Source organism: Equus asinus, chromosome 7 (genome assembly GCF_041296235.1).
Source record: "Equus asinus isolate D_3611 breed Donkey chromosome 7, EquAss-T2T_v2, whole genome shotgun sequence".
Lineage (NCBI taxonomy): Eukaryota > Metazoa > Chordata > Mammalia > Perissodactyla > Equidae > Equus > Equus asinus.
In genome coordinates, this window is record NC_091796.1 from 76,022,964 (window position 1) to 76,048,642 (window position 25,679).

The 25,679-nt window shown below is 34.4% G+C and overlaps 1 protein-coding gene across 28 annotated transcripts in view; it reads left to right on the forward strand.

The window, feature by feature from the left end:
- GPHN (gephyrin) overlaps window positions 1-25,679 on the forward strand; it is a 578,713-nt gene that overhangs the window by 257,603 nt on the left and 295,431 nt on the right. For 14 of the 28 annotated variants that reach the window (XM_014860909.3, XM_014860913.3, XM_070513810.1 and 11 more), the window contains 2 exons: window positions 6,665-6,757; window positions 20,025-20,063. The exons of 2 other annotated variants lie outside the window; for them this stretch is intronic. In XM_014860909.3, coding sequence (XP_014716395.1) covers window positions 6,665-6,757; window positions 20,025-20,063 — 132 coding nt within the window. The remainder of the gene's footprint in view (window positions 1-6,664; window positions 6,758-20,024; window positions 20,064-25,679) is intronic. 12 more of the 28 variants (XM_014860911.3, XM_014860917.3, XM_014860918.3 and 9 more) reach the window with 1 other exon arrangement.

Sequence of the window (25,679 nt, forward strand, 5' to 3'; positions counted from 1 at the left end):
AAGGTTGTAGAAATAGACTCCACCCTTTGACAGGAGAATTTATAAAGTATATGTGGCCATATTTAATCTACCACAGCAGTATATGCTTAGTTGTTGAGTACAAAATTTGTTTCTGAGCTTGCTGAAAATGAGACAGCATGGTATTGGCTTATCAGAATGAAGAACAAATACCAGAAAATTCAGTTTTTAAAATCTCTTTATTTTTTAATACATGCAAATTATAAATAATTCCAAAAATCGAAAAAAAATAAAAAGGAAGTAAAAAATAAAATACACTACAAATCTAATTGCCCAGGAATAACCATTATTAAGATTAGTTGTAAAGCATTCCAACAACTTTCTTTGCCTATATTATAGATAGAAAAATGAATGGATGCTTGAGTGAAAGACAGCTAAACAAAATTAGGATAATTCTCGAAAGCCAGCACAGAATAGCATTTTATTTCATTTAAACAGAAGAAAAAGAAAGTGAACAAAAAAGCTTATTATAAGGCATTTTATGTGGTAAACAGAGATATCTCTAAAGTTAAAAAAATAGGAAAATCATTAATAGGTTACAGTAATATTTTTAACTATCTTAAAGCTCAGACAGGATTGGTTGAATCCCTGCCATGAAGGATAAGGATATAAGCACTGCTATATTTCCTTTTATCTACTCTCTCCTTACCTTCAGATTTCTGTTCATTATATGGTTATTAAAAACAAACACCTGATTGAATAATATCCAGTCCTCAAACTGAGCTTATTTCACAAATCATTGCAGAGATAGAGAAAGAAAGATAAAGTAAACCCAGACTATCAGATCTGGACAGACTTGCACAGAGAAAAATGGAGGAAGGAAGAAACCAAAGACAATATATAATCTTTGTTGGAATGCTTGGCTTTGTCCCTTAAGATTTTATTAAATATCCAACATTAGAGTCTTTCTATCTAGATAAGCATTTCACTCTTTATTATGTGGAGGTATCACTAGGTTTCAGATTAGTTCCCCAATTCAGTATGCATTTGTTCTTGTAACCTTCATCTTGATCACAGAGTCAGCCACTTGTTTCATCTCTTTCTCACAGCAGCTGCTTACAAGATGAAAAAGATGAGAAGTCTCTTTCAGTTTGTATCTCTCTAGAATTGAAGGTATTAGTGAGATTTTTTAGGATTTTGATAATTCATCAGTATGACTTCTTTGGGAGCAAAAGCAGCATTAGGAGCCTCACCATGCTGCATTATGCTTCTCAAAGATGTTTCATTTCTGTCTTTGACCACCCAACTTTGGAGATTTATGACATGAAGCTATGTATTTTTCTTATTTGATTGTTGCTCATGGAGATTTTTTCCTCTAGTTTTTACTCTTTTTTGCTTATTTTTGTTAGATGTTGAGAGGGGGAAATTCTACAATACAACTTCATTCTACTGTGCTAACCTGGAAGTTCAAGGAAGTAAATTTTTAAAGAAATACCTTCAACATAAGGGAAAATTACTCATTAAAGTAGACATTTCCAGCCTCAGTTTTGCCATAGATGCAAAGGCATTTTTCATAAAGGTGCTTCATGCGGGGCCGGCCCGGTGGCGCAGCGGTTAAGTTCGCACGTTCTGCTTCTTGGCGGCCCGGGGTTCGCTGGTTCGGATCCCGGGTGCGGACATGGCACTGCTTGGCAGCCATGCTGTGGTAGGCGTTCCACGTATAAACTAGAGGAAGATGGGCACGGATGTTAGCTCAGAGCCAGGCTTCCTCAGCAAAAAGAGGAGGACTGGCAGTAGTTAGCTGAGGGCTAATCTTCCTCCAAAAATAAATAAATAAATAAAGGTGCTTCATGCAAAAGCGCTCAGTTGTATCCTGCCTGGTAGAGGCAGCCAAATATTAAGTTGTATCTCAGAATCAAAGGGATCTTACCTATGCAGGAACAAATCTGGTAAGATAAATTGCTTGCAGGTGGTCTAACATGGTAGAAAAATAAGACTCAGAAAATCTAGAGTAGTACATAGTAGAAAGCATATTTAGTCTAGTTTAATGTGCATGTATATCACTTTCGGGAGTGCATTTTCTAAAAATGCAGATTCTGATTCAATAGGTCTTGCATAGGACATGAGATTCTGTATTTCTAACAAGCTCCCAGGTGATACAAATGCTGCTATTCTTCAGATCATAGTTTTAGTAGCAAGGGTCTAGACAACTATAGATTCAGGCTCCTCTACATGACTGAATCTTTGAGACAAGGGACCATGCTTTATTCATCTTTCTATCCCTGTTATCTAATGAAATGCCTGAATAAAAGTATACTCTGAGATATTTTCTTGTTAAATAAATGAATTGAGTTAAGTAAATATATGACTACTAGGTGCCTGGAATACTTGTATTTTATTGGTGATTGAGGGAGAATCCTTATGTTTTGGAAACCAAGTGAGTAAATGATAGGATTGCTATTTTGTCTTAAAAGTCCAAAAGCCTGACTAAAACTTTTGCTCAAATGAAAAACCGTTGCACATCATGCAACTACTTAGACAACAAAATAGTACTTCCCAAATACTTGAACGAGTCCTTAATTGAGCTCAAGATATCAAATATTGTTTAAATGAAAAAGTCTATAGGGTAGGTATTACCAGTTATCCAATCTGGGAATAGAAAAATTTAAGTAATATTCTTATGGTGCAACTAATTTTAAGCTCATAACATCTTTGTGGGCTCACCCAGTTGAGTTAGCTGTGAAATTCACTTTCAGGTAATTGAACAAATTGTCTCTTTATATTAATAGTTCTCAATTGCTTGGCTGCATTTGAAAATCACCTATGAAGCTTTTAAAAGTCCCAGTGCCCAGGCTGCACCCCAGAGATGGGACACAAGCATTAGTATTTTTTCAAGTCCCACAGATGATTCCAGTGTACAACCAAAGTTGAGAACCATTACTTGACTGTGAACTCTTTGAAGTCAGGGTCAGTCTTTCATTTATTTTTTTAACTCTTTAATACCTAATACATGGTGTAGGTACTTAGTAAATGTTTACTTAATGAACAGGTGAATTATGTTATAAGGAGGTATTGCCTATTGCCAAACAGTAGCATTCTTCAATGTAAAGGAACTATTTTGACTATCTTTATTAGCATCTTAAAATTTGAAAAGTTTGAATGCCCCCTTGCTCTTGAAAATACTGAAAATTGTATTTGATATATAGTTTTTTTATTGCTTGAGGTATTTTTTTGATACAACTTCGATTTCATATCACTTTTTGTCAAGATCTAATGTAAATAGAGTGTGGTCAGAGATGAGACAGCTGTGGCACAGACAATCCAGTACTGAGATGGTGTGTTTAGGAATGTTACAAAGAAATCTAGTGTTCTGGCATCCATTAGTGGGAGGACAAGATCAGTTAATCTCATTGCTGAGTTGTGGTATCAACTATGCTTTTTTATAGATCAGAAATAATAATAACTACTTAGAATGATGAGTCTTTACACTTTCCTACTTTTTAAATGGATAAAAGCACAGAGAGTGGAAATTTTAAGTTTGGTTGTGAAACCACCTCAATATTACTTTTATTATAATACTCATTAATTTGTGTGTGTTTGAGCTTTCTGGCTCTCAGTAGTCTACAATTTATATCTTTTTTTTTTTATTGTGGTCATAATAGTTTATAACATTGTAAAATTTCAGTTATACATTAATATTTGTCAGACACCATGTAAGTGCCTCTTCACCCCTTGTGCCCACCCTCCACCCCTCTTCCTCTTGGTAACCACTAAATTGTTCTCTTTGTCCATAAGTTTGTTTATATTCCACATATAAGTGAAATCATATGGTGTTTGTCTTTCTCTGTCTGGCTTATTTTGCTTAACATAATGCCCTCAAGGTCCATCCATGTGGTTGCCAATGGACAGTTTTGTCTTTTTTATGGCTGAGTAGTATTCCATTGTGTGTGTGTGTGTGTGTGTGTGTGTGTGTGTGTGTGTGTGTGTGTGTATACCACATCTTCTTTATCCAATCATCAATCGATGGACACTTGGATTGGTTCTTTGTCTTGGCTATTGTGAATAATGCTGCAATGACCATAGGGTGCAAAAGTTTCTTTCTATTATTGATTTCAAGGTTTTAAGATAAATACCCAATAGTGTGATAGCTGGGTCATAGGGTATTTCTATTTTCAATTTTTGGGGAAGTCTCCATACTGTTTTCCATGGTGGCTGCAGCAGTTTGCATTCCCACCAGCAGTGGATGAGGGTTCCCTTTTCTGCACAACCTCTCCAACATTTGTTGTTTTTTGTCTTGGTGATTATAGCCATTCTAACAGGCGTAAGATGATATCTCATTGTAGTTTCGATTTGCATTTCCCTGATGATTAGAGATGCTGAACATCTTTTCATGTGTCTGTTGGCCACCTGGATATCTTCTTTGGAAAAATATCTGTTCATATCCCCTGCTCGCTTTTTGATTAGGTTGTTTGTTTTTTTGTAGTTCATTTGTGTGAATTCTTTATATATTATGAAGATTAACCCCTTGTCAGATATATGATTTGCAAATATTTTTTCCCATTTGGTGGGTTGTTTTTTCATTTGATCTTGGTTTCCTTTGCCTTCCAGAAGCTCTTTGGTCTAATGAAGTCCCACTTGTTTCTTTTTTCTTTTGTTTCCCTTGTCTGAGCAGACATGGTATTCGAAAACATCCTTTTCAGTCTGATGTCAAAGAGTGTACTGCCTATATTTTCTTCCAGAAGTTTTATAGTTTCAGGTCTTACCTTAAATTCTTTGATCCATTTTGAGTCTATTTTTGTGTATGGAGAAAGATAATGGTCTTCTTTCTTTTTTTGTTTTTTAAAGATTGGCACCTGAGCTAACAACTGTTGCCAATCTTCTTCTCTTTTTTTTCTGCTTTTTATCCCCAACTCTCCCCAGTACATAGTTGTAAATTTTTAGTTGTGGGTCCTTCTAGTTGTGGTATGTGGGACGCCACCTCGTCATGGCCCGATGAGCGGTGCCATGTCCACGCCCAGGATCTGAACCAGCGAAACCCTGGGCCACCGAAGTGGAGCACAAGAACTTAACCACTCGGCCACAGGGCTGGCCCTGATGGTCTACTTTAATTCTTTTGCATGTGGCTGTCCAGTTTTCACAGCACATTTATTGAAGAGACTTTCCTTTCTCCATTGTATATTCTTGGCTCCTTTGTTGAAGATTAGCTGTCTGTAATACAATTTATGTCTTTTTAAAAATAGTTTGAGCCAGCCCTGATGGCCTAGTGGTTAAGTTTAGCACGCTCCCCTTTGGCGGCCCAGGTTCAGTTCCCGGGCATGGAACCATACCACTCATTTGTCATTAGCCATACTGTGGTGACAGTTCACATAGAAGAGCTAGAAGGACCTACAACTACAATATACAACTAGGTACTGGGACTTTGGAGAGTTGAAAAAAAAAGAGAGAGGAAGATTGGCAACAGATGTTAGCTCAGAGTGCATCTTTCCCAGCAAAAAAAAAAAAAAAAAATTGGTGTCATTCATTAATTATAGCACAGAAAAAAATTTCCTTCATTTGGAGCTTTGGGCTCTCCATTCCTGTGATACTAGGATGAAATAAAAATGTGAGAAGATAGGGGAAAAAGTCATGTTTAGATCCTGAATTTGCCCTTCTAAATAATTATCCTTCATTTTGTGTCACTGATAAATTTGAAGAACTGAGGGCACTGTATTTTACATCTAGTTATCAGCCTGCTACTGTATCACATCTAGTTATCAGCAACTAAATTATATACTTGTATTGTTAAATTTTGGATCTGAATTGTAAAAAGATAATGAAACAATATAATACCAAAGCTAGTTTTTGATTACAATTTAAATGAGTGCTTAATAGTCCTTTCTAGTAAATAGCTAAAATGTGGGGTGGATGAATAGAATTAACAATAGATTAAGCAAACAGAGTCCTAGTTCCACTTCTTTACAAACTAGCTGGGTAACTTTGAGTAAATTATTTAACCACTTTTGTGCTTCAGTTGTCTTATCTGGAAATAAGACAACTATGTAAAATAAATCCTGAAAAATGTAAAATTTTCCTAAACAACTTGAAACTTAGCAGAAAATCTTGGCTCAATGACAGGCAGAATATAGGGAACATCTTGAAGGTCCAACAGATCTGGTTTGAATCCTAGCTCTCCTCCTTCAGGTCTGTGAGCCCATGTGCAGGTATGTTTCTTGATCTCTTTAAACCCATTAATGAAAAAATGAATGAGTCTGTTTCCTTGAATATAAAGTTGAAGTATGAATATTTACCTGACAGGATTGGTGTAGTTATTAAGTAGTGAGATCATATAATTAACATCTAGGTAGTACTCAGGTTGTTTTTAACCTGAATATGTTTTGAATGGCTGAAAAGAGCATCAGATATGTGATATAAGTACATAATAAACATTAATGATAAACTCTTTATTTGTGGTATTTCCTGTGTTTCATTTACTTTCAAGAATTTGGTGCTTGCGCCCTCATTTTCTGTAATGAATAAAAGAAATACCCAAAACTGCAATGTGTTTTGATCAACAGTGAAGCTGTTCCATGAATTGTGCTTCAAAATTTTCCTGTTAATTGTAGAAAAGATTCTGTTTCCTTACTGCATATGAAATATTTGAGTACTTGAATGTTTTGAGCAGTCAGGCAAGTCCTTCTGCTGTGACAATATTATTGTTTTCTTTCAGGAAACCCTGATAGATTGGTGTGATGAAAAGGAACTTAATTTGATATTAACAACTGGAGGAACAGGGTTTGCACCACGAGATGTTACTCCAGAGGTGAGATAGTATATGCCTTTCTTATATTCAAGGAGTAGACTATTCATATTATTTTTAATCCTTCTTACTTTTTTATATTATTTTTATAATTTTGCTAGGCAGAGCAAGTGATTTGTGGTTCTAAGAATGTGAAAAAGTTGCTGTGGGAGAATTATTATATAAAAAAATGTTTCTTGACTTTTTTTCTTTGGTCTTAAACTAGAAATGGTATAATATGAGGAAGGTTTAGCTGGTCCAGAATGTAATACTGCATTTGCTCAGTGGTCTGTGGTCTCAGCTGAAATTCAGACATATTGCCAAAGGAAGTGATGGCAGAACTCTGACTCTTAGCCATGGCATCTGGTCTGATTACTTTGTTAATGTAATTCAAACATTTCTGATTTCTCTTTTCTTGAGATACCCTTCTCATTGGTTTCAAAGCACAGTTGTATGACTGTAATAGAATATTTATACCAGTTTTATAGTACTTTTGATGAGAAAGAGTTATATATTCCATAATTTTAAATGAGAATTTAAGTACAGAATTTAGTAAGCCAAAGAGCAGAATTAATATCTAGGCTTCATGCCACAAGAATCATCTTCAGCCTTTGCACAAGGAGAAAAATTAGGGAAAGAATGAAGAGTAGGCAGTGTTCATTATACAGGGGAAAAAGTCTTTCTTTTTAAGAAAACCATAAACTTGAGGTGTCACTTCAGAGTCATATGCAAACTTATATTACCACTTGTAACATTGTTTCCTTTACTTCTCAAAAAAATGTTTCTTGGCTGAATTTCAGCTTCATGTTAACTATGTCCTATTTTCAAATCAGTATACTATTGTAACTACTATCTTATTAACAGCAAGATACTTTTGCTCTGCATCTGTTAAATAATTATTGTGCTTCTTACTCTAGTATACAGTAGTAGTTTTCAAAGTTTAGCCTGCACCACAGTCAGACAGAGGGCTTGTTAAAACAGATTCCCAGGATCCACCCACAGAGTTACTGATTCAATAAATCTGCAAAAGTCTGGCTCCTAGGAATTTGTATCTCTAACAAGGCCCCAGGTGATGTAGATGTTGCTGTGGCCCATAGACCATACTTCCACATTTTGAGAACCACTGTTCTATTGTGTGAAAATGCAAATTTTTAAACAAGTTTTAAAATATTTTCCTTTCTTCTATGTAAAATTTATAGCACAGAAGGTTTTTGGATATTATTATAATTAGGCTTATAAATAAATTGGTTTTGCTTTTAAAGCAGTCACAATAGAGTTGTATTGAGAAATTAACTCCAACTATTTAAAAAAGAAGTCATCCTTACATAATTTATTTAGCTTCTGAGTCCTTTGGCCAATTTTTACATTTCTTTTAAACTTTGAGACTAACTTTAAAAGTATAATTGTAGGGAAGCCATGTCCTGTAGAGATGTGTTTGTGTTTTGTTTTGTTTATAAGAGAAATGCTTATCTTGTGAAGACATTGATTTTTGGAGTTTGGGTGTTGTGGTAGATGTTTGAGAGTAAATGACCTCAGGTTTATATATCCCTGTTTTTTGTGTGATGATTTGATATTTTCATATTGCTTATTTTTATATCAAAAAAGTAGAAAAAATGTTACCATAGAATTCATTCATAACCAATAAACAACATTATTTTTAATTGTGGGGAAATAATTTGCATCACAAAGTTAAGTATTTTGTATTCTGTGGAGCTTCAAGTTAATACCAAAATGCTAGGTTGAAAATTGAAACCTTTGAATCCTGGCTCGGCTGTTTACTAGCATGAGGACTATAGACTAGTCGTTAAACCACTCTGTGCCTCAGTTTCCCATAAAATGAGGGAAACAGAAGTACCTACCTACCAGGGTGTCTGAGAGGATTCAGTGAGAACCCTGGCATTTTAGTAAGTGCTATGTAAGGGTTAACTTATAAGGGTTTTTTTTTTTTGGTGAGGAAACTTGGACCTAAGCTAACATCTGTTGCCAATATTCCTCTTTTTGCTTGAGGAAGATTGTTGTCGAGCTAAGATCTGTGCCAGTCTTGCTCTGTTTTTTATGTGGGATGCCACCACAGCGTGGCTTGATGAGCAGTGTGTAGGTCTGCACCCGGGATCCAAACCTGCAAATCCTGGGCCACTAAAGCAGAGTGTGTGAACTTAACCACTATGCCACTGGACTGGCCCCTTACTTTTTTTTTTTATTATTAGTTGCTACGTAACTACCAAGTGGACAAATTTGGTAGTATTTTTTGTGTGTAACTACCAAATGGACAAAAACAGTGTTACACTGGATTTAAAATATATCCATGAAATCTTCACAGTCTTATTAAATTATTGTTATCTTTTTTAAAGATTTTATTTTTTTTCCTTTTTCTCCCCAAAGCCCCCTGGTACATAGTTGTATATTCTTCGTTGTGGGTACTTCTAGTTGTGGCATGTGGGACGCTGCCTCAGCGTGGTTTGATGAGCAGTGCCATGTCCATGCCCAGGATTGGAACCAATGAAACACTGGGCCGCCTTCTGCGGAGCACGTGAACTTAACCACTCGGCCACGGGGCCAGCCCCTTGTTAAATTATTTTTTAATTTTGATATAGTACACTTTGTATTTTATCTTTTCCATCCCCATATAAATCAGAGGTCTTGAAATTCTACCATTCTAATATCTATTTATCCTCCCCCCTTTTTGATACTGTTAGTTGACAGGAGTCTCTCTCTTTCCACAGCCTTGTATGTTTCATTATATCAGAAATTGAGAAGTCCTGTATTCCTAATTGAAGTTTTTTTCAGTTACCTGAAAACCTTAGACATCCTCTTATATTCTTATATTCATATATACCTATAGCTACTACCTGGGTAAATTGTGTTCAGGTGGGTTTTTTTTAAATGAGTTTAAAATGTACATAAATATGTCAAACAGGTAACTTACCTGATCCTGAATTTCTTGATCTTTAATAGATTTACCTCACTTCATATCTATATAAATACATATGGTATGATTATCTACAGCAAAAGTCTGTAGGACTGTTAAGCCTTTGAAAACTGTATATGCATAAAAGCAATATAAGGCCACCCCAAATAATTCTACTAATTTCCCATTTCCTCTATACCCTAAATAGTTGCAGTTCTTATAATGTCTAAAATACAACACTGGGATGTCAGCTAAGAATCCAGAAATAGAATTTTGGGCCTATAATAATGTAGTTATTTGTCTTTAACCTGTTTGTCTTAGATAATTGTGCCTAAGATGAGAGGAAACTATTTCTAGACCACATTTACCTATCTACAACTTAGGGTTACAAATATTTTTAAATAGAGTCAGAAGTTATTGACTTATATATATATAATATTAATTAATGGTAGAGATAAAATAATGTAAAACTTCTCTTTTAAGGTACTAATATTTTTACAGTCAGTAATTGTCAATAATTAGTTTTGATCTATAAACACAAGGGACAATTGTTTGTGGAATGTGTGTGTTAGAAAAAAATGAAGGGGGAAATTGATAAATAGAATAAATGAAATACAGGAATCTAAAGTTAGTATCAATGGGTATGAACTCTAGAGAAAATGAGAAGTTTAATAGACTTAGATTTCTTCCCAGGTCTATCAAAGAAAAATGGAAGAGCAAGTTTAGCAAAGTGTATCCTGTTTACATATTTTATAGGAATAAGGCAATCAGAATTTATTTTCCTAAATTATGAATTTGTGTCTATTTTTAAGCCCTGTATATTAGAATATGCTTAATCTGATAGTCACCTGCCTACTGGCCTTCTCCTGCCTCTAAACATGAGATACTATCAAAGCTTACATATAATAGCATAATAATCCACACTCTTCAACTTTTTAGTGTTTTATTTTGATATAAAAAGCTTTTTTTTAAAGACTAGATTGCATTTTCTTTGCTCTGATAAAGGTTGGATAATCTGTTGGTATTCGTGAAATGCTAGTATTTATAAAACTCTGTGAAACATAAGAACTCATTGCTATACAAAGTTTTATTTATCTCTTCATGTCCCATTGTCACTTAAAAATAATGTGTGTCCAAAATAGGTATTATTACAAAAGAATCTTTTATTATTTTTAAAAAGTAGAAGTATAATCAAGAATGTGTAAGTGAGGTAAAGTGCAAAGCCCTTTAGGCATAAATTCTAGAAGAGACTAAAAGATTAAGATTCATTAAAAAAGAACAGCTAAATAATTACAAAGAAATGTTTGCTTATATGTTATGGGAAATTATAAAATATTAAGCTATTTAATAATTATAAGGTAAAAATAATTTTTAGCACTTTGAGTACTAGGCTACACCAGAATAAAGGGTTGTAAACTAATGTATTATTTTGATCATGAATTAGAGAGTTAAATAAAAGCCTAGCGTACATCTTAGGTTTCATCCACTCATTCATTCATCAATCTTTTTATTTTTAACCCTTAATAGGTATCCAATGCCATGTTGGGTGCTGGAGTTAGAAAATGAATAAGGCATAGTTCCTATCCTCAAGAAACTCTTATAATCTATCAGAGGAGTCAGCAAACTACAGCTTGTAGGCCAAATCCAGTCTATCGTCTTTTTTTGTATAGTTTGTAAGCTAAGAATGAGTAGTATTGGGTTTCACATGAAAATTATTTGAAATTTAAATTTCGGTGTCCATTAATGAAGTTTTATTGGAACACAACCACACTTACTCATTTATGTTGCCTATGGCCACAACAGCAGAGTTGAGTAGTTGCAACCAAAACCATATAGCCTGCAAAGCCTAAAATATTTACCATCTGACCCTTTGCAGAAAAAGTTTGCTGACTCTTGGTCTGTCAGATGACAATAAGTCATCTTTGCTCACGTTTTTTATTGACTTATTTTATTGGATTTTACCTTTTGTTCTTTAATAGTATGAAATAATGCTGGGTTTCATTTCTTAAATTTTTAATTTTAGAAGGAACAAAGGAAAACACTTTCCTGCCTTAATAAAATATATTGTTCCATTGTGTCAGTAGGCAGTATAGCATAATAAAAATGAAAGATCCCTTATTCTAAATGATATATAAAATTTTGAAATTTCAAAATTGATCAAATTGATGGGTTTTGTTGTACATTAGGTAAAATCTCTCTTAATTTTTTTTTAAAACTGTTGTTCTTAGCAACACCTCCTAACAAAAGTGTCCTGATATAATTGTTCATTATGAAATAATCAAACAAAAGGAATAGCAAAATTTTCAGGGAACTATAAGTTTGGTATAAGGGACATTCATTTAACAGGGTTCTGTAGTTCCTTATGGAAGTGAAGAGGCATCTGATAAAATGACCAATGCTGAAAAGGATAGAATAGTCAAAATCTAGCACAAAGGATGAATTTTTAGGAAAAGATTATGAATTCCAGAAGGCATATTCTGTTTGTAGCCTATAATCTTTCTATTTCTTTGGAACAAATTACTATCTAAGCCTTTCTACAAATATTTTCCATGTAGGTTATTAGGAATTTTTTCACAAAAATATTGAATCAAAGAAAAAATATTCATTTTATGAAATTTATTTTATCATCAATTTGTTAAAATTTATGTATTTCATAGTTTTAGGTATCAGTGTACTATAAGTTGGATTTCATTTTATGCAGTCATTAATTATTTTTTCCTTACATTATTATGCTTCAAAAACAAGAATACTGTGTAAGTAAAAGGAAGGAGATGTAATTGACCTGAGTTACTGACTATATATGTTAATGATTCTCAATTCATGACTCTTGCGAAAATTAGTGAGAACTGACATTTAACAGCTTCACCTAAAAGTTAGCATTGGCCATTTTAACAATCAGAAAAATTCTCCTACGTTATAGCAGAAGCACAGCAAAAACACAATGTTTAATGATTTCTGTTTTTGAAAGAAAATTTAATCACTAACATAGGTCACTTAAATTATATAATTGTTTTCAAGTACATATCAATATTCTTTAGAAAACATTGATTATTTCCCTGGCAAAATGTCATATACTGATACTCTAGAACCCTATGAATATTTATTTCATAGTTCTAAAATTGTATGGACTAAAATAAAATACCTGTTATACATGGTAAAGCTAAAAATAACCATATTGAACTAGAATTTTAAACTTCTTAAAATTGTTCTGTATAGGGCCTGGCCCCGTGGCCGAGTGGTTAAGTTCGCGCGCTCCGCTGCAGGCGGCCCAGTGTTTCGTCGGTTCGAATCCTGGGCGCGGACATGGCACTGCTCGTCAGACCACGCTGAGGCAGCATCCCACATGCCACAACTAGAGGAACCCACAACGAAGAATACACAACTATGTACCGGGGGGCTTTGGGGAGAAAAAGGAAAAAATAAAATCTTTAAAAAAATAAATAAATAAATAAATAAATAAAAAATAAAAAATAAAAATAAAAAAACATTGTTCTGTATAAATAAGATAACAAGAATATGAAATTGATAAGAAGGCAGAATACTAGAAAGCCTTATACTGGAAATATTTAAAACTAGATTAAATAAAACATACCACTCCTCTATGGTCAGATAAGGGTTATAGTTTATGCCTTTTTTTTTTCTGAGGAAGGTTAGCCCTGAGCTAGCATCTGTTGCCAGTCTTCCTCTATTTTGTAAATGGGTCACTGCCACAGCATGGCCACTGTTGAGTGCTGTAGGTCCACACCCAGGAACCAGACCTGGGCCACCAAAGTGGAGTGCACTGAACTTAACCACTAGGCCCTGGGGCCAGCCCCTATTTTATCCCATTTTAAGGAGCTCTTCCTGTAATTTTTATGAAATACTCCTGTACATGGCACATATGTTTCCATGTCTTATCTTTATCTAAATATGCTGGGTTGCAATATAATATAATGGAAACACTAACTCTGTAGTGTCAGACAGACCTGAGTTTTAATCCCGTAATTTCTTAGCTATGAAATTAAGGCAAATTGACCTGTTCAGACCTCAGTTTTCTCATCTGCTAAATTAGCTAGTGCCCACCTCTCAAGGTTGTTATTTCTAATAATTGAGATAATAAAAGTAGCCAATAATAATAACTAACGCATATATAGCCTTTACTATGTGTCAGGAGCTGTTTTAAGTATACGTTAATTCATTTAGCCTTCAAAACAACCGTATGAGGTAGGTACAATTGTTATATCCGTTTTAAAGATGGAGAAACTGAGACAGATCAATTAATTAACTTGCCCAAGGCTATCCAAGCCAGTAAGTGACAATAATGCATGTAAAAGGATCTAGTATAATGCCTGACACCTTTGTAGATGCTAGGTGCTTTTCCTTTTTCTTCCTCATTAATTAATAATGTTACCTATTACCCCTAATTAGATATGGTAGCCTCAAATATTTCTGCTACTAACCATTGTACTTGTTGTATCTGTTATTAGCTACTCGCATACCTGGTGAATATATCTAAAAAATAAAGATGTAAGTCAACATTTTCCCATGACTGCTTTAAGGTGTGGGGTAAAGGAACAAGAATAAGAATTTCTATAGTCTACATGATGTGAGGAATGTGGATTGTTAGTGCAGTTTCATTAATTACCTCCTGATATCCTGCCTGAAACTGTTTATTTTGTTTTAGGTCTCTAATTCCTCTGTAGTTTAAAATTCTTGGAATATTGCTTGAAACGGCTCAGATATGTGACATGCAGGGTAGCTTTTAAATAATGGTTCACTTTGTATCTGGGGTTTATAATTATTTTGCATTATCCAATTATCTCAGGGCGTAGGCACACTTATGACCTACCTGTTTGCCAAAAACAACATTTATAGTCTTTGTTCAGTTTAATGAGTATTTATCGAGTAACTTGGGCTTTATTGAGCAAATGCTAAAGTATATGTACTCCTAAAATAGTCACCTGACAAATCAAGGGAATATAACCTGGTATCAAAATGTTCAGCCAGTTGAGGCCGAAAGATTTCTTTGAAGGGAAAGATTAAGAGAGAGCTGAGTCATCAGTGAAATTTTTATACAAGTAAAATTTAAGCCAAAATTGAAGGAGAGAAATAGGATTCAGGTTAGGAGAGAGGAGGACATTACTGATGAGAGTAAGGAAGCAGGGGGTATATATGATCAAGCTACAGAGAAAGATAAAATTAAGCAAATCTTCCTTACTAGAGCAGAGGATTCACTTTACGTAGAAGGATGGATACACTACACTAGACCTTTGTTATTTTAATCTCTTTTGTAGAACAACCAGCGTAGTACCATCTGTAGAGATGAAAAACAGTAACTGTCGTTATTCAGAGATTCCTTAGAAGCCAGAATTCGCAAGTCTGCTATCGACTAGTACACACAGTAAAATCATTTCAAGGCTCTCTAAAAATAGACCATTTCGAGAATTGGCATTTATTCAAATGCACATCAACACATTCCCCAGAAAGACTGTCATTCTTTTTGAAGGTTATTTTTATGCCATGTTTTTTTGCTTTGTTTTTGTTCTTTAAGTCCTGATTTAATTTTCAAACCTGGTGACTATCCACACCAATATTTGTGTATAAAATTTAAAGTACTGTGAAGCACCAAGTTCCAATTTTGTTCATTTGTTGTTTGGAAACCTTTTCAATCAATACTTATCTTACCATCAAGGAATTTTTTTTATCATAGATTTTGTCAGTGCTGTATCTCAAGTTAGGTTAGCATTTTATATAAAATTACAAACTATATAATTGTAGAGAAATCACAGTATCTCAGTTTGAGGAGAATTTCAAGGCCATTATGCTCACTGTCCTAGGTTGCGCTTTTCACCATTCCCACCCTTTGCCTGCACATCTCAGTTCCTTCTTCCTCCATCTGAGTTCTTTGCCTGTGCAGCTCTATTTGTTTGAATATCTAAACTTATCAAACTGAAACTAACCTCCTTATAATTTCTACCCAAATGTCCTAATTCTGCCCTTTGCGATGCACAAAAGAAGGTAAGTTCCTCTTTTACATGACAGTTTGAAGATAATATTTGAAGATAAGTATTACATTTTCCACTGAAGTCCACTTACTTTTGTATTATTTTTGCATTCAATTTTTTCCACCAGCCACAGACTTTCCCAAGACTTTCACCTTCAGTTTTAGTTATACATTAAAAAGATAAGCTCCTTAATGTAGTGGTACCAGTGCAAAAGTTACAGGTACAAACTTAAACCATTTAGATGAAGTAATTAGAGCAATAAGTGACATTGCATTTAAAACTGTTATGTTAAAGCCTCCTATTCCAGATAGCAACACTAAAGAGGGAAAAGTACATTGCTCCTTGAGGCTGGAATTTTGAGGATAAGGCAAAAACAAAAATTTCATACATGGTGAACCCATAAATAAAATGCTGTCTTCATTTTCCCTTAAGTATATTTCTTAAGTGCATGCCTACTCTGTACCAAAATATGTACTCAGCTTTTTGGGGCCCTTATGGGGAAGAGAGATCACATCAATAAATATACAAATAAGTACAAATATCCTTATTATGGTAAGTTCTCTGTCTAATTAGAGTTCTGAATAGAAAAGTAGTGTTGCCCATATGACTACTTATGAGGCAACATAACATATTGGTTAAGAGCACTGACTACTTGGATTTGAATTCTAGATCCACCTCTTACTAGTGTGTGATCTCATACAACTTACTTAACTTGGTATACCGCAGTTTTCTTATGTGTAAAATGGAGAGAGTAAGAGTACTTACCTCTTGGGTGGTTATATTATGTGAGTTAATGTAGATAACACTAAAAACAGTATTTATTTGCTACATAAATATGGTCTATTATTACCTACAATATAAATAGAAAGAGCTTTAACTTAAAAAATAAGTAGATAGTGGTTGAATAAATATTGAAAGAACTTTTCTCTGGGGAAAAAATCAAGCAGGATAGGACCTAAAGTATACAATGGTATAGTTGTAGAAAAAGAAAAAGAAACAGAGATGACATTCTAAATGTTGATTTTTACCTTAAATTTATTGGAGTGAAAAAAATCTTGAAATCGCCTTTCCAGCTCACCCTTACAAGCCTGCTCATTAAATGAACCGAGGCTGGCATACTAGAATACTTTAGTTTTGCAAAATATATGCTAAAACATTAACAACAAAATATCATTAAATATTTTGCAAAGATAAAATGCTAAAAGTATATTTATCTAGAGATATAGTTGCAAGAATGAAGATTTCAGGATATCCCTTTCTTCATTGTCTGAAATAAAGAATGTAAATCCATCTATCTATATTAGATCTCCATCTATAAAATGAACTTAATGTTGCTTTTCACAGAAAATGTAATAAGATGACAACAAATGGATTTATATCTGTCAAATCCTCCGAGTTTCTTAGAATGATATCACTCTATTAGAAAGGCAGAATATTTGTGACTTCATGCTATCTGCCATAAAAGGAAACTGATAGGGAGTCAGAAAGTGGATTCAGATAACAAAATAAACTATTTGGAATGATTCTAATAATTTTACCAGTATTATTTCTTCATATTAGAACTTGTAAAGAACATGGCTGCTATTAAAGAATAGAGGACAAATGTCTAATGGAGGGAGTAACCATTTCAGATAATCATTAATCACAGACACACGGATGAGAATGTACAAGAAAAATCCAAGTTTCTTCAAAAGATGCTGAGAAGAAAGAAGCAGTCAAACTGTTGCAAGCATGGAGTTTGAAAATAAACTGTTGTCAGTTTCACTGACAGAGAGACCAAAAGTCAAAAGCAACAATGCAGAAGAAGCAGTTGATTGTACTGGAAGGACCAACTGATAGAAGAGGAAATAAATTACACTCCTCTGTGAGGATTGAGGATAGCATTATAGTGATGGATGTCATTGGGGTAATTTAAGTGTTTTCCCCTCAGCTTTTTCACCACTTTCCATATATAGTGTAATATCCTTGCATGTAATAATCCTCAGGTTGAAACATTATGTAAAGAGAAAATAAGTCTGTTTCTATTAGGAGGTGATTTTGAATAGGGTTTTGAAAATTTTTTAAATAACTTTCAAATGTAGGCATTTGAACCAATGAGAAAATAACTGTTAGTTTTGATTAAATATAATGGAATCTTCACTAGAATGTGCCTCTTGTTTGCTATGCTTCAAGACTACATTGGTAAGAGACCCCCATTATGACGAGGTCACTTTACTATAGCCCTATTGATGAGGTTCAAAAGAGACTCACATCATTCCATTTTCCCACTATTGTTAAACAGGGTATTTAGAGGTTTGGTTAGTTATGTGATACTTTGATATGAGTTCTATTTGTGGGCTCCATTTACTTTCCTTTCTCATTCCCTCCTTTTTGCCATTTTCAAAACTTACTTGAGCTGTACCCTTACCCTTAAGATGGAGCTGCTCTATGAGGTGGATAGACAAATGACTATCACCATTAGTATTAAGTAATATTTAGAGGAATGAGAGGACTGCTTCTATATAATATTGAAAACAGATCCTAGTGTAAATGCACCTTTTCTCATAGGTGTATTTTGGGCAACAGTAGCAACAGCGTTAACAAAAAAGCTGCAGTTTAACATTGCTCATACTTTAGTTATTACTCTTTGCCTTCTAAATATAAAATACCTTAGGACAGAGGTCAGTAAACTTATTCTTTAGAGGTCCAGATAGTAAATATTTTAGGCTTTGTGGGCTATATGGTCTCTGTCGTAGCTACTCAACTCTGCCAATTCTGTACCACAAAAGCCACCATAAGACAATATAAATGAATGGGCCTTCCTATGCCCTAATTAAACTTCATTTATGGACACAGAAATTTGATTTCATATAATTTTCACGTTATGAGATATTATTCTTCTTTTGATTTTTTCCCCCATCTTTTAAAAATGGAAAGATCACTCTTAGATTGCAGGCCAGGCCAAAAAACAGGCAGCAGGTAGGATTTGTCCCCCTGGCTGAGTTTGCCTACCACTATTTTAGAACCTTCCTGTCCTCTGGTGTACTAGCATCTGCTCTGTTAATCAAAAGCTCATAGTTTATGGGCTTTCAGAAGAATGCTCTGAGAATTTAAGACAGAAAAAGGAGACGCCCCACAAGAAATTAACACTTCATAGACTCAAATATGTCCTGAGTGCCTGCTTATATATATATATGCCAAACACTGTTCAAGATATTGGGGATACAGTAATGAACAAAGAAGTCAAAAGTTCCTGCCTTTATGGAATTTACATTTTACTAGGGTGACACAAATATAAGCAAACAAGTAAAATGTGTAGTATTAGAGATAGTGGTAAGTGCTATGGATAAGTACTTATACTATAAGGTAGACAGGTAGTGCAGGCAGGAAAGAGGGTTTTAATTTTATATAAGGCATCAAGGAAAGCTTCACTAAGGTGGCGTTTAGTGAAGACCTAAAGGAGGAGAGGGAGCAATCCATGGATTTGGTAGAACCTGTATGTCACCCTTAGTAAAATGGGGAGTTTTGAGCAGAGACATGACATGATCTGACTTACATTTTAACCATTTAGGGAAACCATTTAGGAGGCTATTGAAATAATCCAGGTGAAAAATGATAGTGACTTAGACCAATAGTAGAGGTGGAGGTAGTGGGAAATACATTACTGATATATTTTGAAGTTAGAGGCAATGGATGGAATCAGAGAAAGAGAGAAGTCAAGTATAAGACCTAGGATTTGGACTTGGGCAGTTGGAAGGATGGAGTTGCCATTTACTGAAATGGAGAAGGAATATCAGGAGTTTTACTTTGGAAACTTGAACTGCGTTTAGATATCCAAGTGGAATGTTAAATTGGCAGTTACATATATGCATCTGGAGTTCAGAGAAGTCTGGGCTAGAGATAGTATTTTTTAGAGTCATCAACATCTTAATGGAATTCCATGACAATTGATGAGATCACCAAAGCATTTACTAGGATGACTATTTATTTATTGGTATTACTGCCCCTGCCTCCTTTCTCACCTGCTTTCAAAGAGGTAGGTAGTTTCTAGTAACTATTCCCTCTGCTCACTCACAAAGGGTGGAAGGGGTCCCACTGAATCAGAAACCTGACCTACACGGGAGGTACCATTAGTTGGCCATCCTCAAATTTTGCCATGGTATAAACATGGGAGTGAATTTTCCCAAGTACCTCCTTGCTGGAAACTGTTTGCACTGGAGGTAAGTGTGAAAGGGGAGGTTGTGGGAAATGATGGGGTAAGGGCTTCCTAAACCTTTCCCCAACTTCAGAAATGGCTTGATTCTGAGGAAGGGAGAAGGTTCAGGCTGGTTCTTATTTCCCTGAACCAGCCCTAAATTTGACCTGCTTTCCTCAAACTGGGAGTCAGACATCCCTTTTCTCTTCTGTTTTTCTGCTGCAGAAATTCCCAACATTCCCATTTTGTGGGCTCCAGAAAGGGGTAAGCGAAGACTTCAATCCCAGCCAATCATTTTCAGATTAATAATTTTTAGTGTTTTGGTTTCTTTTATCATCATAAAAAATGCTTGGACCCATATTTCCCATCTGTTTAATTTCCTTGTGGATTGTTATGTATCTGTTCTAGGGTCAGTCTGTATCCCTGGGCAGTAGAATTCAGATCCATTTGCTATTTCCATTTGTGTGCTGTTCTCTTGTGGATTTTCATATGCAGTTTATCAATGACTGTTTCCTAGATGGAAGACACCCAATTCAGGGGACTGCTTCACTCTCAATCTCATCTTTTCCTGAATGGTGTTTTGTTCCCCTGCTGATAGCTTTTCACTGTGCTACCCAACTGCTTCTGAGGATCTGCCGTTGCTTCTTTGCTGTTCTGTCTTCCTGCTTTGACTGCCTTTGATTTTTGTCTCTATTTTTTTACCCTATTTTACTCATCTGCCGAATGATTTGCATTCTTCATTCTTTGGTGCTTTGTCCATCAGCAAATGCCCTGGTACTGCCATATCCTTCAGCTATTTTAGCATTTTAGACTGCCCAGCGTTGTCTATCTCCTCTCCTACCATTCTCCTGTTCCATGGCCTTTCAAGTGCTATGCCATCTGCCTGCCTGATCTGGCTCTGCCCAATCTCTGCCTGTAAGATTATAAGTAGGTTCAGATTGTTTAGCACTTCTGCTACCTATCTCCACTTGCCTTGTGCCACCAAGTTGGACTGCTGAATGAGTTTGCTTCACTAATGTCTCCTCTACCTATTTGCTGGACATGGCTGCCCCATTAATTAACTTAAGACACTGCATTCATCTCCTGTGTACTCAGCCTTGTAACTTACTGATTGGCCCACATTGTCTCCTTTATACTTCTCTGCATCTGATAAATTGGTGGCCTTGTTCCTCTGTTGTCTTGTAACCCTGATCAGATTTTATTTGCAAGAAAACTATCAACCTATGTATTGTCCAAACACCTCTTAAATAGGAAAATGCCTTGCTATCTCACAGTCCAGTCCAGTTTACTCCTAAACTGACTTTTAAACTCACTGCTACGCATCCGTTCTGCTTTTTTGTAGAACTCCACATTCTTCCTTTATTTAGGAATGGATTTTTTTCAAAATCATTTATCATCTCTGCTTCGGTTGCTTTTTCACATCATATATTATGTACTTCTATTCCTTCTGTATGGGATATTTCAATAATTTTCCATATACTAAATTTATTTCTTAATTTATTTTCCCTGATGTTTCAAGGGCTTCATGAGGACGAGTTACTCCTATTGATTTTATCTTTTTTAGTAAAACTAGAAGAATTTTTTGAAACTTAAAAGCATCATCTCTAAAACTAATAAATTTAGTTATCTTATAATTCTTTATAGTTAAGATTAAAGTGGCTTTCTACTCTGCTCTAGTTTTTCCTTTGAGAGTATCATTTCTCAGCTGCCCCATAATTTATGTAATTATCAGTTCTTTAGAGATCCTTTTGATAAATTTCTCTCTCCCTCCTTATAGACTGTCTTTTCTTATGTTTGGATAAACTTTTAAAATTGACATTTTTTCCATTATTTGCTAAGTACTTGGCATCTAAAAAGAACTTGGAATACAAAGTTATTTGAAAGGCAAGGTTCAAATGAAGATAATGGGACTGAGATGAGGCAACCAGGTTGTGTTTAGAAGAGCCAGCAATAGGAATAGGAATGCCTTTCAATTCAGTGATCCTCAATCCTGGATACCTATAGAGATTTTTCTAAAAAGATTCCTGGCCCCAATCCCCAGAGATTCTGATTCAGTAGGTTAGGATCTGGTTTAGGTAGGCAATGTGTGTATGCATGTGTATGTTTTAATCCACTAGTAAAACACAGTGTGAGTTAAATTGAACTCTGTATCACAGTGTCCTAGACCTTATAAGAATTACAAAAGTTGGAAAGAATTGATCCTTGTCTTCTAGGAATTTAAAACTGGAATAGATAATTATGCAATAATAATGGATTTAAGAAAGAAGACTTTCAAAACATTAGGTAATAATGTTTTCACTTGTTAACTCACAATGTTTGGGTGATTTTATATACTGTATCTAGCTTTTCTCAGCCAAGGTTCCTCATCTAACCTGTCGAATACAGAAAATGATTTGAGTGACTGTCTTATCAATTCTCCCAAGGATGGTACATAAACTACTACTATGCTGTATGCGCAGGAGAGAAGTTAATTCATTACATTCAATAATTCTCTCAGAACCTATTAAAAAAGGCTTGCTTCTGTGCCGTGTAGTCTGTTAGGCGTATGTGACACAAAGATAAGACCTTGTTCTCCAGGAGCTTGTATCCCAAGGAAGGGAAGAAGACATTTAACAAAAAATGCATTTCTAATATGATTCACAAAATTTTATTTTCTTCTAATTCTTCAGGGAAAGTGTTCAAAGTCAGAGTCAGAGTGATTGTATAGTATAAGGAAATGCTTTCACCTCTTCTAAGCATCATTGATTCAGGAATAAGACTATCTTCTATATTCATGCCTCATCACAGTTGAAGGATTCTGGTAATAGTGTAGAAGTCAAAAAGAATTTCTTTAATTTTAACACCTAGAGCATTCAGTGACAGATTAGTGATCTCATTTGTAGCATTACCTAAAACCAAAGTTACTAGTTTTATAGTGGAAGAATAGAGAATAGCTAGAGGTAAATAGATAACAAATGTTCAGGAGGTTGGTTCTTGAGTGTAATTGCAAGCACAATGAAGGCTTTTCCCCCCGAGTACAGCTGTATACTAATATTGGAAATGTTTGGGAATTTAATTTATTCTCACTATCAACTAAAGCTCACTTGAATTCCTGGGTGTCATAAGGTTCAGTCGTATTTATTAGTTTTTATTGTGGATTTGATTAGTCCTTTGAACTAGGAATTTATTTGTCCTCCCTATATTGATGTGTGCCTTCAAACTTAAGAGCAGTTAGCATCATTCCTATTGCTCACTACTTCATACTTATTCCTTTAAAGGAGTCTCTTTAAAGTACAGCACTTAAGACAAGTTTTAATAACCTGTTTTTCCTCCCTTCTCCTGATGTTCTGCTCAAGTTATTTAACAGCACAGCTATGGGAAGATCAAAGTTCTCATGTCAGGAAAGAAGCACTAAAATAGAAATTACATCCAGATTTAACTTGTCTTCTTAAGAATAATGAATAGTTTTAAAAAATTTACTTCACCTGTATTCATTCTGAAAACATTTTTAATGCAAAAAGATTATGCAGATATTTTAAAGTATAAGACCTGTGATAAAGGGAAATATAAGAGTGACACCATTTTATTCAACTTTTTTTATTAATAATAAATATACTTTTTCTTGTGATCTCTGAAATTATATTTTTATTTTGAGGAAAACTAAATTGAAAATACAGTTGTGTAACATGTTCTTTTTTGTGAAAATTAACCTGAAAAGGCAGTATTTCTATCACACCCTTATTAGGCTTCAAGTCCTTTTTATATTTAATAACAAGAAAATTCTCTAAGTTTCCTTGCATTCAGGAGATTCTTTGTAGGCAACTACTCCAAACAAATAAGTTTTCTTCTAGTTTTTCTTTTTCTCTTTTCCCTTTCTCTCCTGAAGAACGGTAGAAACATATTCAGGACCTTGCAAAGGAAGATGTAGTTTCTTTACATGAACATTTTGTGGAGGTATTTTCACTTTGATTTTGAATATAGACAGTGACAATAGTAGGCACTAATAGCCAATCTCTATATCCACTAATCTCCTTTCTCTCCTTTGCCCTCCTACCATCAAGTATTTCAGTGTTGCTGGTAAAAACTAACGCATTACCCCTGTGGCACAAGAGGTCCAGGGAGTGAGAGAGATCATTGAGGGACAGTTACCTCAGATATAGAAACTATTTGGTACAAAGTTCCTTTATGTATATTTAACAGTCTATCAAAATCAATACCTGAGAAGTTCACTAGTTAGATATTTGGATGTTTATAAAATACAAACCACTCCTAGACATTTTGTATTTATCTCTGAATGCTTTTCAGATTTCTAATAGTATTTAGTACTTATGAAGAAATAGAGATTATTTTCTATTCATATCAGCAGCATAAAAACATCTCAGATGTTCAGGAATCAATTTTTTTTGGTTTGTTCTTAGCCATCTTACAGTAGTAGATGTGTATTTACTTTGCACTTAGAGGTAATAATCCTATTATAGAGATCTTAAGCAAATAGTCTGAAAGGAAATATCTCTTATATGTTAAATTATTTTCTCATTCTCAACTCAATGCCTTCTGGTCAAAATTAAGATCGCTCTTTTGAGGGGGGTAAAAGACAAAACCTTTTTAGATATCTTGCTTGTCATTATGGTTAGTTACTAAAAAATTAAACTTAAGACCATCTGCAGAAAGCTCCTATTTTATTAACAAGAAAATCTGTCTTCAAATTTCCATACTTCCTGGGTAGTGTTAGCATATTAAGATCATAGCATTTTGTGCTCAATAAGAACAGAAAATGGTGACCTTTTTATTGTGACATGGTATTAAAGATGAAGCAAAATGAAGTAAATAAAAACCACCGCTAATCTTGACACATAATTATTAGCTAGGACTAATTGATTAATTTGTGCAATTGGGAACTGGTCATCTTCACTTAGATTTCTTAATAACATCATCCCAATTGTTACCATAGCTACTAAAATTTATTGTGCACTTATGTCTGCCAGGCATTATGATAAGCACTTTATATAATATCTTATTTAATCCTCACCACAAACATACACAACAGGTACCACTTTACAGTAGGAAAATTAGATTGAGAAAGATTAAATCATTAAGGAAGTTGGTCACAGAGCTAGTAGAAAGTAATAGAACTAGAATTTGAACTCGGTAGTCTTGACTCCAGAGTCTTGCTCTTAACCACTCTCCTTTGATATAAATTAAACTTCTTTCCATTTAGTAACCATGCTGCATAAATAAAAAAGGATTTGTCAATTACTGCAGAGTATAAACAAGAAGAATTTGAACTAGGTAGTCTTGACGCCAGAGCCTTGCTCTTAACCACTCTCCTTTTCATATAAATTAAGCTTTTTTCCATTTAGTAACCGTTCTACAGAAGAAAAAAGATTTGTTAGTTACTGCAGAGTATAAACAAGCTATAAGTAATTTAATTTCCCTGTCATTAATCATTTAGGTTCTTATTTTCTGTCATCAACATTCTCTTTATATAAATTGTCATATACATCTCTGATTATCACTTTAGATATATTTCCTTCAAATAGAATAACTGAGTCAAAATTAGGTCTCATAATACATACTGCCAAATTGCCCTCCAGAATATATGTACAAATTTTGTATTCATACTATCAGTTTATGAGAGTGTACATCTATTATTATTTTTAATCTTACCAATTTGATAGATGAAAATTGTATGCCTTTATTGGCCTATTGTAGAGTAATAATGAAATTAAGCACTTGTATTCAGTTCTGTTTCTTCTTTTATAAACTGCCTGTTTTCTTTGTTCAGTTTTCTTTTGGCTCAGTAGCTTGTTCTTAAAGACTGATTCTAATTACAAAGAAAAGTTTAAGGAATTGCTTGTCAGGAAATAATTTTGGCAGTCAGATTTATATTTTAACTATATC